Source organism: Colobus angolensis, unplaced genomic scaffold (genome assembly GCF_000951035.1).
Source record: "Colobus angolensis palliatus isolate OR3802 unplaced genomic scaffold, Cang.pa_1.0 Scaffold232, whole genome shotgun sequence".
NCBI lineage: Eukaryota > Metazoa > Chordata > Mammalia > Primates > Cercopithecidae > Colobus > Colobus angolensis.
In genome coordinates this window covers 3,341,921-3,355,903 of record NW_012115511.1, presented here as the reverse complement: position 1 = coordinate 3,355,903, position 13,983 = coordinate 3,341,921, and the positions used below count along the sequence as shown (strand labels likewise).

The 13,983-nt window shown below is 43.5% G+C and overlaps 1 protein-coding gene across 2 annotated transcripts in view; it reads left to right on the top strand.

The window, feature by feature from the left end:
• The window catches only part of POU6F2 (POU class 6 homeobox 2), a 491,856-nt gene that overhangs the window by 447,246 nt on the left and 30,627 nt on the right, over positions 1-13,983 (top strand). For both annotated transcript variants that reach the window (XM_011944507.1, XM_011944506.1), the window contains exon 8: positions 12,433-12,639. In XM_011944507.1, the coding sequence (XP_011799897.1) occupies positions 12,433-12,639 (207 nt within the window). The remainder of the gene's footprint in view (positions 1-12,432; positions 12,640-13,983) is intronic.

Here is a 13,983-nt window from a genome sequence, read left to right as displayed (position 1 = left end):
CCAGGATGGTCTCGATCTCCTGACCTTGTGATCCGCCCGTCTCGGCCTCCCAAAGTGCTGGGATTACAGGCTTGAGCCACTGCGCCCGGCCTAGTATTTTCTTAAGCAATTGCCAAACATTTTCTTCACCAATTTCTATTGCTCCAAAAAACTTGGAATATTGGAGATCACTGGTCCAAATTTAGGGTTTTATTGTTGTTTGTTTGTTTGTTTGTTTGTTTGCTACCACTGCTGTAGCTCTTTTTTTTCTCATTTTGGAAGAAAAATAATATGAACAGTTCATAGGTCCAGTGGTTGATTTAGGAATGTTTCCTAAAGCTTCTAAGGACCAAAACTGAGTGACACTAACAGGTGTTCTCCCAAGCAATAAATAACTTTAATCTGATTTAGTCACTTAATCTGGCATCAACAGGCAGAAGCAGAAATACTTCTGCAAATTCTAGGTATTTTTGCTGGTATTAAAACTTAAAGTTTTAGGCAAAGCCATATAAAGGCTCATGAAGTTGGTCTTTCTGCAAAATGATGGCTTCACCACAGTTGTGCTTCTCTTTTAAGGGGGAAAAAATGTTTTAGCAGTTTGACAGTGTTGGCAGCTACTAAGAAAATGAAAAGAAACCATAGTTTAATTTGTAGTCACTGGGGGAAAAAGGAAAGAATGATGAAAAGAAACGTTTCCAGTTTATCCATAAAAATTTGTCTTTGTTTTCTAGTACCTGGAACATTTTTAAACTTTCTAGTGGACAAATACAATCAAAATATTAAACCACTAAGAAGAACTGGAAATTGAAACATTAGTTCATATTTACAAATATTTTCATTTCCTCCCACTGAATAAGTAATATTCAAATAAATAAGTGAGGAAAAAAGAATAACTAATGTAAGATGATAGAAATGGAAACTAAGGCCACAAGGGCTTGAAGGAATTCGTTTTTATGCGATATCACATGTGCCCTTGTTATAAATAACTGTGGGTGGAAATGTCCATTCACTTTTATTCAAACTAGAATTCTACAGATAGGAAAATGAAAATATATCCATAGGTGGGAACTTTTTGGGAGTGTGATGGAGCTGTGTCATTGTTTACAAGTAGGAAATTCATAGGATCCTTGTGATGGGCTCAAGATGTGCAGAGGTGATGACTATGCTGTGGCCACTGGGAGGAGCATTGTGCTATGCAAAGCTGAGGTCATTTTCCACCCTGTGCCTGCCATGTCTACTCTCCAGTGAGAAACCAGCGGCTTCAATTTATGTCCGTAGAGACCAGAAGTCCCAATAGATCTACTTCCCACCTACCCTCCCCCTCAATAAAGTAACTCAGTCCAGATTGTTACCTGACTTACACAAGCATTTTGGTCATGTTCCTTCCTACAGAGTGGCTTTAAAATGAAATTTAGAATAGTCAGATATTTCTCGGACTCTCAAGATCTCGAACACTGCCCGACAGTGCCATCAACAATGGTGCAGCACCATCACACTCCCAAAAAGTTCCCATCGGGCCGGGCGCGGTGGCTCAAGCCTGTAATCCCAGCACTTTGGGAGGCCGAGACAGGCGGATCACGAGGTCAGGAGATCGAGACCATCCTGGCTAACACGGTGAAACTCCGTCTCTACTAAAAAATACAAAAAACTAGCCGGGCGAGGTGGCGGGCGCCTGTGGTCCCAGCTGCTCGGGAGGCTGAGGCAGGAGAATGGCGTGAACCCTGGAGGCGGAGCTTGCTGAGATCCGGCCACTGCACTCCAGCCCGGGCGACAAAGCAAGACTCTGTTCAAAAAAAAAAAAAAAAAAGTTCCCATCTATGGATATATTTTAATTTTCATATCTGTAGAATTCTAATGGGAATAAAAACGAACAGACATTTCAATCCACAGAGAGAATAAGGTCATATTTCAAGGAAGGGTGAACTCGGTTGTCCAGCAACAAACACATCTGAGCATGTAATTGGTCTTCAAAAGGAGAAACTTTGGGAGATCACCTGAAGTCATTGACAGTTGCAGCAGTTTCCAGGAGGAGAAAAGAACATATTGAACTCTTGTCAACTGTGCAGGTTTCAGTTTTATGTAAATTGCTGCCATCTTGACTGCCCTGCCTACAGGGAGCCTAGGTTTTCTTCTCATTGGTGGGTTGCTAGTGCCATCAGAATACTCCTACTGATCCAATACAGAGGGTTTACACAAATTCAGATGGCTGGGTAGCATCCTGGTCTTCTATAGTGGGAACTAGTACAATGTGGTATGCCCTGCCCCCATGCCAGGCACACAGGAGGCCCTCAGAAAGCATTTGCTGAGTGAGTGAGTGAGTGATGAATTTGTACATGAGCAAATGCATGAATAAAACCACCTCTTAGTTTTGAAGCCATCACAGAATAAAGCAGAGGGGTTCTGCCACTGAAAATGCTGCCACTGTCTATATTGACATACGTTCAATATGTAATTGTTAATATTTGTACAAACATAACCATGCTTATATACTTAAAACTTCGAGTATATGTTAACCATAAGCAATACATTTCCCAGGAGAAGACAGGCATGAAGCAAAATGGCAAGTTCTCCGTCCATTTCCAAAAAGACGCCTGCAAATTCCACTTCCCTTGCCCAAAAAGAATTGCACATAATGCTGAGCATCTTGCTTATCTGACCCTTTCTGGGAGAACTACTTTGTATCCCTAAGTATTTCCCCTTAGTCACAGAGGAGGCCAGTCAACATTGATTCCAACGTCATGCCTGTCTTGGTCTGTTCTGGCTGCTATAACAGAATATGGTAGACTGGATGACTTCTAAACAGCAGAAATATATTTTTCATAGTTGTAGAGGCTGAGAAATTCAAGATCACAGTGCCAGCAGATTCAGTGTTCAGTGACGACCCGCTTCCTGGTCACAGACAACTATCTTCTTGCTATGTCCTTACGTAGTGGAAGGGTCCAGGGAACTCTCTGGGGTCTCTTTTATATGGACACTAATCCCAGTTGACCTAATCACTTTCCAAAGGCCTCACTTCAAATACTATTACACTGGACTTGAGGTTTCAACATGTGAAGTTTGGGGGAACATAAATCCTCAGTCCATAGCAATGCCCAGCTGAACCTTGACAATAGCTGGAGATAACATTTTGCATAATTGACTCACCCATCTCCTGTTTTCATCGTCCTACTTTCTAGTTGAGTAAAAAGTATTCAGAGCAGTAGAAGGAAAAAAGTACCGTAGAGAAATCAATTAGCCTTAAGTAATCCAGAACTTTCCATTATGCTTTTCATTATGCTGATATATAATGCAGATATAATTTTAAAACATGTGTTCATGGCAGAGACCTATACTGTGTTCAAAAAAAGGATACATTTCCTAGACACTGATTGCTGTCCACCAATCACTCCAGGAATAGACCACGAAGGTGGTTACAATGACTCCATACTTAATTCTCATCTCAATGTAATATAATCTTGTATAAATTTGATTTACTCTTTTGATTACATTCAGGATCAAATCCTTTTTCTATCAATGTTTCCTAAAGCTCTAGTGGAAACCCAGAAAAAAGAGAACATGGCAAATCTCATAATTACAGTAAAATATGTAACCCCAGATATTATGCTGCATCTTAAAATTAAAAATTTAAGGAAAAACACACACACACACAAAAAAAAAACACAACACCTGCCTCCAGAGTGTGGAATGTGCCAGATTCAGTTGTAGTATTATTGTAGTAGGAACTGTCAACTGTTCAGAATGGGGCCGAGGCTGCTAACTTTATTTTGCCAAAGGACCAGAGAAATATTCAACTCCAATAAGAATGATCATTGAGTTGACTCAAGAATATCCATTGAGTTGACTCCTACCTGGGAGACCTGTCAGTTCCCTGAAATGTGGACTTTCTTCTGAGAGGTTTGCTGCTCATGGGCTGCATCACTAGGGTTCAGGCCACACTCTATACGCAAATTATTCCCATAAAGCACCTTTGGAATTGACATTATTCATCCTGTCTTACGTCATTAAGATCTAATAGAATCTCTTCTCCCTGCTTCATCATTTGTAATTGGAAAGCACAGGCAGACATACTAGATTTCTTCTTCCCCAATAACTACATGAACAAGACTGTTCAAGAACGTGTTTGGGAGTTTGGTGTTTAATTAAACATAATAGAGGAAATGAAGAGCCACAAAAGCACATCTTTGTTATATTTACAAGCACAACTTGTAAATATTTCTGGTTATTAATGGGAACAACCTTGCTAACTTAACTGTCAATGACCATGTCAAAACTTCTGCTGACTCTTCTGACCTTTTTTGAGATACTGTAACTATTGTCCCTGTTGGTAGGCATTGACTGTTCCTGTTATAAGTTTAAGGTTTCAAAATCTTCAGAGGAACGTCAGCAACTAATGCATTTGAATAGTATACATGTTTAAGTCAGCTGAAACTTCAACAATCACTATTATAAATAGCAGCTGCTACCTCTCAGAAATAAACCGAATTCATAGTTTATGGGAAAATATATTCTGCTCACAGTTTAAAATGCTCTACCTCTGCTAGCTTCTTAAATTCTCTCCTCTCTTTTTCCTTGTCTCCTTCTTGCCTTCATTTCTCCTCTGTTTTTCAAGCACTTAGTTGATAAAGTCCTGATGTTCATTATGACTCATAAAATGTCTTTTCTGTGTGTTATTGACCTTAATATTTGAGAGCAAGGCAGCCCCCTTCAGCCTTCTCAGTGGTGATGTTCCTCTGCCCTGGAACAAGAGCTCAGCGGTTTCTTGCTTCTTGACTTCTCTGGGCATCTCAGGTAACACAATCTTGTATGGCCACTTTAAATTGCAAATAAGATACCCAGTTCCCTGACAACAGTCCCAGCTGCAACTCTAATTTAAAATGCCATTAGCAGCCCCAACTGGGGCCTCCTTCCTGCTGCTTGCTGCTGTGGAAAAGGGTAGCCGGCCCCTCTTGCTCTCCCTGTTGAATGGTTCCCATCCTGCTCCAGCTTGCTCGTGATGCCCTCAACCAGTCAGGTTGAGGTGAGGAAAGGAGACATGAGTGGATAAGAATGGCAGAAGGCTTCCTGCTCTCTGGATCAGCCAATGGTTCAGGCCAACTCTTGGGGGCACTTTCATGCATTCTTTTGAGGCCCAGCTGGGACTTTTCAGTGGCACATTGTTATGAGCACTGTGTTTTCTTCCAGGTGCCCACTTCCTGCTCAGAGCTTGGTTTTCTCCAGATCCATCTTCAAAGCCCTCTCTGGTGCTATCCAGTGTCCATTCCCCAAGGAGTCCTCTGGGACAGGATTTTAAATGGTTCAGACCCATAATATTGAGTCCAGAGAAACACTCACGCATCCTTCCTCCTGCTGTCATGGGAGAGTAGCTAGTGTCAATGGCAGGCGGTGAGTGATCTTTCTCACTCTCTTTGTCTCTCCCTCCCTCTTCTCTTCCTCTCTCTTCTTCTTCTTCTCTCTCTTCTCTCTCTCTCATCCTCCCTTTTTCTCTCTCCTCCCTCCTCAGCTCAAAACATAGCCTCTCACCTTTTCATTACTCAAGAATATTTCCCCCAAATTTGAGAGCACAATATTTATTCAACCACTTTTATTGTCCTTGAGGTAAGGAGAAAGCTCCCCATGCTCCACCTCTGGAAGTGAGGAAGACACAGATTTTCAAAAATTCTCTGTGTCTGTCCTCATTGTCAAGGTCTGAGTTCTGGAACTGTCTAATTGGTTTTCATTAACCTCCTCTGTAAGTCCAGCACATACTCTAGTCCCTCCACTGGAATGGAGCACCAATTGGGTCTTGGTGCCCCCATGGAAATTTCCAACGTGGCATTCTATTATAAAACAGGGAAGATTAAATTACATTTCATAATAAGCCATCATCTTCTATTCATCATGGTAAACAGTTTCCATGGTAAAAATACAACATTCAGAAGAATTCAAAAGAGCTTTTGCAATTTAGTGTAAGTGCCCAGGAGTTACCACACAAGCGTGTAAACAAAATTAAACTACGAAGGACCATTTATTATTGAACACTTATTTGGCTGGTAAACCACAGTGCTGAGTGCTTTGCATAGATTATCTTAGTTCTCATAGTAACCTTATGAAGTGGACATTACTATTCCTATTTTACAGGTGAGTAGACTGAGATCTTAAGAGGTAAAGTAATTCGCTAATGATCTCCTACTAGTTAATGGCAAAGCCTGGGCTTAAACCCAGCCAGTGGGGATTTTTTTTTTCTTTGGTACACATCTTAAACTCTATTAAGGAGAATTAACTTTAATGGCTTTTGAGAAGCTTTTAGGGGAGAGGATTGTTTTTATTGTTGTTATTGCTGTTTAAATAGCATCGGTTTTCATGCAAATTATTCCTCTCTTAGTGTGACAGAAAGTGCCATTTTAAAGATCCTGACACCTTCAGTTCTTTACTCTTGTCTGTGAGTGTGTTTCTAAAGTTGAAACCAAACAGTAGAGCACCAAGCAAGGATTCTAATTCTAACTGACAAGGAAAAGTATCAAGTAGGTGGGTATTCCCAGGGGTAGAGTACCTATTGATACCCCTAATAAAAGCATTAAAGTGTATACCTTCAAAAATCCTTTCTCACGGTTGCTCATTAAACAAATACGTGTCATCCATTTCTTGCAGGTTGGTCTAAGCTAATTTGTCTCGTATTCTGGATTGTAGTGATACCATCTTGGAACACACTGCCATTCCTATTCCCATGCCAGACATTGTCAAACAGTCATGGGAAGGAAGAAACTGTTTCTTCCCAAACCCTGGAACCTCCAGAGCTCCAGAAAGCCATGGCTAGAGGATTGGCATTTCCTGCAAGATTAAACCCATTTGCCCTTGGCTAGTGTCTTCCTCTGATTAGATGCCTTCATCTGCTTGTCTTTATGCCTTTACATTCTCTGTTTTAAATTCTCTGCTAAAGCCTCTCTCTACATTCATGCTTCTCTTGTTCTCTGTCTTGGACATAGCCAAATGCAAGAAGGCATGAGTTTGCGTCTTGGAAAAATTCATTTTGTTTGAGAAATAATAGTATTCTCCTACCTTTTCACAACCAACATCCTAATCAGAGTTGCCAAAATAATTCTAAGAGAGTTTAACCCTAACTTTGGGAGTACGGTGAGCCTAGAATGAATATACTGTATAAGGAGGACAAAATCGTTACTTGAAGGAAGAGAGAGAATAGCTGTGGCCAGACCAGAAAGAAAGGAGAAGATTGATTGGCTGCTTCTGTTTGGCGATCACTCACCACCATCTCCCTGGCTCTCAAATGTTATAAGCTCTTGTTCAAGAATGGACAGGATGATGCTAGTGTTAACAAAAATCTCTTGACCAAAATGTGCTGAGATTGCACAAATATTTGGGAAAGAATTTTCTCTGCTGATGGATTGAAAGACCTGAGGAAATTACCGATTTACAGCATTGATGGGCCTCCTTTTCTTACATATATGGGCAACAAAATTACTTGTCAATTTGACATCTGCATTCACATTCTCCATCAAAGAGTTTAACAGCATATCATTGGCTATAACAACATGTGGCCTATCAGATGACTTATCTGAATGCCCTGGGCTTCTGTAACAGAACTCTCAGACTGCTGCTGATGACATGCACCCATCAGCAGTGAATACGTTCAGGACACTTTACCCACCATCAGTCATGATTCATCTCTATTGACTACCTCAACTAGACTGAGGCACATGAGGGCAGTGTAACGATAACCTCATGACTCAAAAGGGGCTTCAGAACCCTGAATTGCTGGGGTTGGCTACAATTGAAGGCTAATCTTCATTATGGCTTAAGTTGTAATAGCTGCTGAATTAGTGATAGTCACATTTGGGTGTAAGCCACTCAAGTTCTTAGGGAAATGGGGATCTTTTAAATACATGTGCTAGCAAACACTACTATTTGAATGATTTTTTTAAGTTGCTCTTACAATATGAATTTTATTCCTCTTTTGTGATTTATGCTCTTAACTCATTTAAGGAAAGAGATAGATGAACATTCACAGCAACAACCAAGTAAGTCCTGTTTCAGAGAAGCCAGACTCTTTTAGGTCACAAATTATTATTACAATACTGGTATGGACTTTGGGCTGGTTAAAGCATTTTTCAGGGATGAATCATCACTGGTGGAGAATTGGGGCAAAGACATAGAGGATCATTGCAAATAATGCCTCAGCTATTTGCTATGAGATTTACAGGGCAATAACTTAACTGAAAATTTTCTAATGTTGCAACCTAGGCAGAGAGTAGGCCATGCTTTTTGAATTGAAGCAGAAGTTAGTGAATCAAGCAAATCCTATGCCAAGGAGTCATTGAAGCATTTTGCTTCACACTTGGACACTGCAGCAGCATCCTAGGTCTACAACTGATTTCCAGATCTGTAGTCCCTCACCACTTGAGTCCATTCTGTCCAGACAGTGACATTAACACGGAATAGCCCCATTTCAGCACTCCCCTACACTCCTGTCAAAACTCACTCATCAGAACCCCTTGGCTGGATGGAATTTGACCCTCCCAGGCTAACCTGTCTCAACCTTTCCTTGCATCCAACTCCCCATCCCCCATGTTTCTCACCTTTAGGCTGATGTCTTGTTTGGAATGGTTTCTCTGCCTTCCCCAAATCGTACCCAACCTCCAGACCCTGCTTGGCCCCCATTTCTTCTGTGAAGGCCTCTCAAACTATACCCACCCTTCTTCCTCGGAAATAACTCATTCATTTCCAATAGTCTTTTGCATACCCACCACGTAGGTATAGAGATTTTTCTCAGAGAGTACTTGCTATTCATTTGGTGCTCATCATTTCCACCCTTGGATTGTTGGAATCTCTGCATTCAAAGTACCTGTCTTGTTTACCCCTCCCCAGCCCCAGTTGCATCTTTTTGGCCTCCTTCATGGCACTTGACACAGTGTTTATAGAGAGAAGGATCTACAGGTATTAGGCTGCTCTACAGGAATCCTTGGCATTTCAGGAGAACATAAATCTATCTTGTACATTGAGTGGCTTGAACAGGAATCACAGCCTAGTTGTCCGTGTGCTCAGTGGCAAATCCTTCCATCAGGATTTCTCCTAGCAGTAAATCTTAGCTTCTGGGAGCTGGGAAGTCAGACTCCAAAAGCTAGTTTTAGGACTGCAAGTGTCCCAAAAGCATCCTCTTTCTACCTTTACTCTCAAATAAGAGATTCCCCTACAGCCTTGTCAAACCTCCATTTTCATTTCCTGATTTAGTTGAAACGTATGTAGATGCAAATACTTCCCTTGAGTATCAAAAGGCCTTTAATTTAAAATATGATTTCCACAGGTGAAATGGACAACTTCTCATGAGTACAGAGAGTCTCAGATCTTTGCCATCTCAGCTCCCCCGGTTCCCTTCTTGCAACCTCTGTGAAGTCAAAGTCCATGGAGGAGTTCTGATTAGATCTGTGGCGGTGCTAAGAGGAATCAGAGCCAACGCAAGCAAAACAGGCACATCAGAGAGTATTTAGATGACACAGTGTGTGACCATCTTTACCCTTCAATGAATGGGAGCCAATTGAAACCAACGTATTGTGATACATTTGGGAATATGACGAAATTCCCCATAATGCACTACCAAGTTTTTGACATGTTGAGATGGTGACCCCAATGCCCCTCAAAGAGGAACAAAAGTAAGAGTGCATAGTGTTACCAAAGGCTTCCTGACTTTAGAACTGCTCCTGACCCTCCACCCCCACCTCAAAGGCAGACTCTCTTTGTTAAAGGCAGCAATAGTCAGGTCATTACAGATTCCTCTGGCTCTGACACTACTATTATCCCATCCTTGATAAGTGATGCGCAGGCCTAGAAAAGAAGACAGGACAGGGTGGGTAGGAACATAGGCAGCACCATGCTTTAGTAATGTGGTGGCACACAGCTGAGAGTGAGGTTGTGCTTAAGGAAGAGGCTGATGACTTGTTTGCATTTGCCTTTCTTCTTCTTTCCATCCAGGAAGCAGGCAGAGTATTTCATTACTGCAGAGGCAAGCACAGGCTGGTGTCAATCTTCCCGGGACAGAATGCCTCTGTCTTCATCACAGTGTGTTCTGTAACTGTCATGTGCTATGCTCACCCTGAACCATTCTCTCAGGATACTTGCTCCCACTGGCTCTTAATCGCACTGACACCCTGCCCCAAAACAGGACCCACAGCCCTGCCCCGTAGATGCATCCAGCTTCCACAGACTTTCAGCTCAGGCCGATAGGATGAAATGAGGCTGCAAAGGCCTAAGACTCTGGGGAAGGCCAGAGTGGGCGGGTCAGTGGCTGAGTTTTTATTGTGCATGTGTGGAAAGGGGAGTTATCCAACATATCCAACATAGGCTGAAGATGGGAGGCCTGTTCCTGGGCCTCTCTTACCTTGCCTGTGGGGTCACAGGAGCCAGCCTTTGAATCCTGGCTGTTTAATGCAAGACCACTCATCAATAAAGTACTTATGCGCTATGATCTATTGATGTGGACGCCTCCTGACCTTGCCCGCACTGATGGGACGTGCTCATTGCTGATGCTGCGGGCCAGGCATTGTGGGCTTGCTCAGTGAGACTGCAGCCCTGCCACACTCCCTAGGGGAGAGCTGACCACTCTCCCAGCAATTACTTGACCTTTATCGGTCTCCATTGACAAATGCCATTGATACTTGATATCCGCACGGGTCCTCCATTAGTGCCATCCCACAGGGGCTTTTGTGGTGGAAGCAACGGCCTGGGGATGAGAAGGCTTTTTCCAGCACGATCTGTCACTGAATGGTATGGTCTTGCAGTTCTCCTGTGGTTCCAGCTGCATCTGGAGTCCCAGTGACAGCTAAATCTAGAAACCATTCAGTCAAAAAACATTTACTGAGAAACTATGTTCAAAGCACTGCTCGGGGTATTGTGCGGGTAGAAAGCAGTATCATTTACAAACCCAGCCCACCAGCAGCCTTTCATCTAGTGGGAAATTGCAGACAAGATACACAGTGCATTTTCTAAGAGCTGGCACCCTCCAAGGTTCTCCATGTTGTGGGAGCTAGGGGGAAGGATGGAAAAGCGAGCGCTTGGGGTCAACCAGACCTGGACTGTAGCCCCAGACTGTCACTTACAAATGCTTCTGTGAAGAGACTCAACTGAGTTGCTTGGCCTCCCTGTGCCCCTGTGTCTTGTCTAGTAAGCAGAGGCATGACAAATATTACTTCACAGAGGTGTTGTAAGAATACACAATGCAGAGAAATCACATGTGTGAAAACACTTCCTGAGATCTTATTACTGTGTCCTGGTGGCCCCCAGATTTCACTTCTGGGAGCCAGAGCCCTTGAAGGCAACCGGCAAAGCAGAGCTGCATAACCATCCTACCATGTGTGGAAGCAGAAAAGCATCCACACGGCCAGTACCATGTCGCTTCTCAGGAGATGCCAACCACAATTGAAAATAGAGATCATGTTTTAGGTTTTTAACAGATTACATCTGTCACTAACAGTGTGTCCCTAACAATATGGTCTCTATTTCCAGATTCTGTGGACACCCAGTCTGTCCATTTGCTGTTTCTATTCATGGTGCCTTTCTCCTTGGCACAGTAATTGGATCTGGCCAGGCCCCTCCTGCAGTCTGTCCCCGCGGTCCCTCACTAAAGCCAGAAGCCACTGGATGCAGAGAAGAGCCTCCCCTGCCACCTGCCACAGAAGCCCCAAGCCCCTCACCTTTAGGCCCTGGCTTTACAACACATCATTTCAAAGGCACTTTCTTTCTGATTTCAGTACTCAGTAGTCACTTTACCTCTATTGTAAGAGTTTCAAAAACTTGTTTATAATCTCAATTCTCTCAAGCCTTCAGAAAGCTTAGGTCACTTGACAAATGTGCCACAGCCAGTAAGTGGCACAGCTGGGAATGGAATCCTGTCACTCTGAGAGCCCAGGCTCTCCACCACTGTAAACACCAGGATGTGTGAGGCCCCAATCCTGCTTCGAGTATCAGGGAGGCCCTCCCCCAGCCTTGGGAGAAGAGCTGAATGTCAGTGGAGGGAAGGAGGCAGAGGAAAGAATGTCAAAGGATCCCCTTTAGTTCAGGGAGTGTGGAGCCACCCAGGTTTGGGGGGCGGTGGGATGCAGCTTCCCAGGTGGAAGAGGGCCTTGAGTGCTGTGAGAAGCCCATTCTCCCTCTGGTTCTGAGAAAAAGCAGATGTCAGACCTGCCCTGGCAAAAACTGCATGTTTATACCTTAACAGATGCTTGATTTTATTTTTATATAAGATGTTTCTCCTTTCCATCCCATGAACTCAGTTCATGTGTACTTATCTCTTCTTTAGATGCCTGCCCCTGCCACTTTCTTCCACCGCACCCCCCTCCAGAGCTGCTTGCAGATTCCGAGTCAGCTCCCAGGGAGCATCCTACAGAGACTAGGCACTGCATGGTCTTCAGTTGCATGCGCAGACCCTTCACGGAGCCAGCTCTTCACCTTTGGGCCTGTCTCTTGCAGATTATCGGGACCATTCCACTGATGCCTAATCCAGGGCCATCGAGCCAAGCAGCGAGCGGCACTCAGGGCTTGCAAGTGCAGCCAATCACACCCCAGCTCCTAACAAACGCCCAGGGCCAGATCATCGCCACAGTCATTGGGAACCAGATCCTGCCCGTGATCAACACCCAGGGCATCACGCTGTCACCCATCAAGCCCGGCCAGCAGGTAAATGTTCCAGGCCAAGGCAGCCATGGCACAGGACACTCGCCTTACTCAGCTTCTCCTCTTTGGTCTCAATCAGTGAAAAGTAATTTTTACATTACAAAATATTTGATCTCACTCATCTGAACATATCGATACTTATAAAATGGCATGTAACTCTATTTTTCATTCTTAATGAATATGAGTGATAACTAAATCTCTCTTTAATCTAAAAATAAGAATATATTAAATTACAAACAGAGAGAGTGCCCTAAAATTCAATAGGGATGTATTATTATTAATCTGTGCTCAAGATACTTAATTTTCAGATTTTCTTTTTTTTTTTTTTTTTTTCTGAGACGGAGTCTTGCTCTGTCGCCCAGCCTGGAGTGCAGTGGCCGGATCTCAGCTCACTGCAGGCTCCGCCTCCCGGGTTTACGCCATTCTCCTGCCTCAGCCTCCCGAGTAGCTGGGACTACAGGCGCCTGCCACCTCGCCCGGCTAGTTTTTTGTATTTTTTAGTAGAGACGGGGTTTCACAGTGTTAGCCAGGATGGTCTCGATCTCCTGACCTCGTGATCCGCCCGTCTCGGCCTCCCAAAGTGCTGGGATTACAGGCTTGAGCCACCGCGCCCGGCCTCAGATTTTCAAAATGAGGTCAAAGAGAAACCAAGAACACTCATGCCTTAACTGTGAATGAAAAAATTATTAAATATTCAGAGATCCCAAGTTGCTGAAACCACTGCCTATAGATGAGGAAATGAAAAATACGGAGTTCTGCTTGGTTGAATTTCACAAAACCATGATGATCCAGTTAATTTTTCCATTCAAATATCAATTGAGAGCTTCCTATGTGTTTGTGCTAGAGGTTGGGTCCGCAGCACAGAAGAAAGGTATGGTCCCTGACCTTATGGAGTGTCTGGTTAATTGGCTCCTTCAACAAACATTTTTTGATAACCTACTGTAGAGCAGGCCCCTGATAAATGCGAAGAAACAGAAATAAAGGAGAGATGCTTTCTGATTTTAGGGAGCTCATCACCCTGTAGAGGACACAGATATATAAGCAGAATCTGTTGTGCAGTCGAGCAGAGACTGTCCTGTGACAGGGCAGGTGTCACCACAGAGCTGGAAGTGACCAACTCTGCCCAGAGAATTTTTAGTCCTCCCAGAGATAATGGCTTGGGAATGGAGTCTGGACAGTTGGGTAAGAGTTAACCAAGCAAATGAAGGGTTAACAACATTCCAAGTAGAGGGAACAGCAGGCACAAAGGCAGGGAAATGAGAAAGAGGATGAAGTGTTGAGAAACAGGAGAAATGCTCATGTGATTGGAGCAGAGAGGAGGCAGAGGACATTCATGGAAGGGCTCTA